Source organism: Pyxicephalus adspersus, chromosome 1, assembly GCF_032062135.1.
Source record: "Pyxicephalus adspersus chromosome 1, UCB_Pads_2.0, whole genome shotgun sequence".
Lineage (NCBI taxonomy): Eukaryota > Metazoa > Chordata > Amphibia > Anura > Pyxicephalidae > Pyxicephalus > Pyxicephalus adspersus.
Window position 1 is genome coordinate 37,126,461 of NC_092858.1, and position 3,450 is coordinate 37,129,910.

Genomic DNA, 3,450 nt, shown 5'->3' on the forward strand with positions numbered 1-3,450 from the left:
AGAAGAAACACCCTGTATTACCCCACATTCATGCTGTTTCTTGGTTGTCATTTACCGTATTTTTCGGACCATAAGATGCACTTTTTTTCCCCCAGAAGTGGGGGGAAAAAGTCTGCGTCTTATGGTCCAAATGTAGCCTAAACATATGTTTCTTACTTGTCTCTCCTCTGTGCCCGGAGCGGTGAGCAGTGAGCACGGGTCTGGATAGCGGCCGCCTCACAGCTTGCCTGGGCCGTCTCTCCACAGTCCATTCCTCTCCCTCTGTGCCCGGAGCGGTGAGCTTGAGCACGGGTATGGACCGCGCCAGGCAGCGCTGCATTAGCCTGCCCAGTCATAGTAAGGCCTGCCTCAGCTCCTCCCCAGCTGCTGTCCCTTCCCCCCTGTATAGCTCCTCCCCCTCCAGGAGAACAACAATAATGGAAACCATCCTTGCATAAACAAAATTAGGCTTTTTTGCCAAAATCAGACACCACTTTATTGATGTCAGGCTAGTACAAGATGGTTGTTCCTTACATTTTTTATAACAATTAAAATCTGCTAATAAAGTACAGAATAACAACATTTTTATAATAGTTTTTTCAGGTAAAACAATAGAATGTCTTTCACTTCTCTGTTTCGTAAGCTGTAGATGATTGGGTTCATCATTGGAATCACCATTGTGTAGAACACAGACACCACTTTATTTTGGGTGACAGAATAGTTGGAAGCTGGACGAAGATACATGAAAAAAACAGTTCCATAAAACAGGGCAACACACAGTAGATGGGAAGTACATGTAGAAAATGCTTTGTGTCTCCCCTCTGCTGTGTGGATATTCATTATAGTAAAAAATATGTAGAAGTATGAAGATAAAATAACCATAACTGAAAGGAGCCCAAGACAGGAAACTACGCCAAATATAACTGTTTTGCTTGTATAAGTATCAGAACAAGAGAGTTCCATTAGTGGTGGAATGTCACAGTAGAAGTGATTGATGATGTTGGGTCCACAAAAACTCAAAATAAATGTGGAATATGTGTGAACCCCTCCTGTGCATAAACCCCCGATGTAAACAATAAGAATTACATTTATACATCTTTTCTTGTTCATTATCAGTGGGTATAGCAGAGGATGACATATTGCCACATAGCGGTCATAGGCCATTGCAGACAAAATGTAACATTCAGTGCTGGCAAACACAGCAAAAAAATATAGCTGAAACACACAGGCAGTATATGAGATAAATATTTCCCGTTGTTTGGAAAACAGAGCATACAATAATTTTGGAGTGACAACGGTAGAATAACTAAGATCTGAGAAAGACAAGTTGCTTAGAAAGAAATACATTGGGGTGTGCAGATCATTTATAATCAGAATGATGAAAATAATTGTGCTGTTTCCAAACATAGTAATAAGGTATATGAGCAAGAACAAAATCGATAAGTAAAGTTGCAGTGTTGGATCCCTAGTGATACCCATAAGTATAAACTCACTCACTCTGGACTGGTTAATCGGAGCCATGAGCTAGATGAGTTTCATCAAATCTCAAAAAGAGTACAGATTAACATAAACAAAGGTAGATGGTACCATTGAAAAGATTCATATTCAACCAGTTGGAGAGCCACACAATGAATGGGAAACTAAATGGAATAAAAAGAAACTCATCCTAAATATTATCCTTATACATATTTACCACATGCACTTAATAAAGTGAAATATTTTTTTCACAACTGTGGCCTTAACTGGGTTAACCACTTTAGTTCTAGTCATTGATCTTCTCTCCAATTAAGGGTTCTTTTCTTGACTGTCACTGCTCCTGTAGCTGGAAAGCTGTCACAGCCCCTAGAACTACAAGCTTCATTTTCCCTGCTATGAGACGGGATTGGTGTTAGGAGTTGGTGCACACCTGTCAATCAGTATTCCACTTAAAAAAAACATTAACTGGAAAATGAATATCCTCTGATTGTTAGGATACCTGTCTAGTATAAACAAGATCATTTAGGCCATCCACTAATATTTTAAAGGTTGCAAAATGTGAATATTGACAAAGAAACATCATTTAGGAGTAACAGATGGCATGTTACAATATTGGATTGTTAACAATCAACATTTCTCCTGTTCTGCATGTACTGAACCTAGTCATACAGAGATTGACGGTACGTGAGATGAGCCAAGTATGTGCAGAAGAGGTGAAATGTTGACTATTAAACATAGGATGTTGAAAATATTATTAATATGGAAATGCCTCTAAATTATTAATTACTTTTAGCAAAGCTAAATGTATCCAAGCTAAAACTGTGCAGTCCTAAACCCATGACTATAGACAAATGAAGAAGCCCCACTACCCAGGATCATTGGAGGAGATCATTGAGCACAAGTTTATGCATATTTCTATCAATAAGGATACAAGTTTTTCTATTGTTTTCTTCCTATTGTACCTACTGAAGTGTTAAGTTCTATTAAATCCCTTAAACGGCAGTAGAAACCAGGACCAGTGGATTTTTGCCTGCCTATTACAAGGAATGTACCATTCAGTTGAAAGCCTATTACTACCACTTTGTAAATATTATAAATGCTGTTTGAACTTTTAGCCTCTGTATGTTACTCAAACCCTAAACAGATACTACATACTGATCCATTGCACAATCTCTTTAACCAATTTGATGTGAAATTGCTGGTGAAAATTTGTCAGCAAATGAACTCTGGTCTGGGTACTTTATTAAGCATAGATCATGGTGTTTGTTCCTGGAGATAACATTCATAACATTGTTTGCTTCATTTGGCTAAAACTCATCAGCTTCCATGTTTTTGTATGTAGATATAAGGATAGCGTTTGATTTGATAGCATCATTGTAGTCAGAATATTGTCTAAGTAGATCCCTTTGCTTCAGTTCACTGTGGGTTTTCAATTGAATTATTTTCCTATCCTTTGTGGAGCAAGGCAATGCTTCTCTTTATCCCAACTTTGTGCTTGTGATAGAGCCTTTGGTGCTGGCCATCTGTTCCTCTCTATATATCATAGGTATACTGTTTTCAACTTGCTACTGAATTTCAATTAACTGGGTTTGCAACTTAAACTCAAAGAATAGCTTGTTCTGTACCATACAGACCAAAAGAAAAAGAAGGTCACCAAGTACTAGAACTAGTATCGTGGCATGAATCTTCTGATTCCCCCATTAAGTGTTTTTGAGACTCTTTTTCCTATATCTATCAATATTCTATTTTAGTTTCTACCTCAGTGTTGTAAGAACTTATCTTGCCCAGTCACTGACCCCTCCTTGAAGTTTTTGGATGATATTAAACCTTTTGGGGGACTTTCTTTCCTCACTTACTGTTAACATGCATTCTAATGAATCTGATGTTCTTCTGAAGATTGACAAGTCTATAAAAAATACAATTTCAGAAATACCATTAAGTTAAACAATATGTTGCCTAGTTTGTTACCAGAGGTTTCTATACCACTTACAAGAC

At 37.7% G+C, this 3,450-nt stretch overlaps 1 protein-coding gene across 1 annotated transcript; it reads right to left on the bottom strand.

Annotated features, from left to right (window-relative positions):
• Positions 1–407: 407 nt before the first annotated feature.
• Positions 408–2,719, bottom strand: LOC140321615 (olfactory receptor 5AR1-like). Its single transcript, XM_072398361.1, has one exon. It carries the CDS (start codon positions 1,498–1,500, stop codon positions 565–567), a length of 936 nt encoding a protein of 311 aa, XP_072254462.1. The 5' UTR covers positions 1,501–2,719; the 3' UTR covers positions 408–564.
• Positions 2,720–3,450: the final 731 nt, after the last annotated feature.

Excerpts from the sequence above, each read along its gene's own strand:
- LOC140321615 (XM_072398361.1), bottom strand. The coding sequence starts at position 1,500 with ATGGCTCCGATTAACCAGTCCAGAGTGAGTGAGTTTATACTTATGGGT.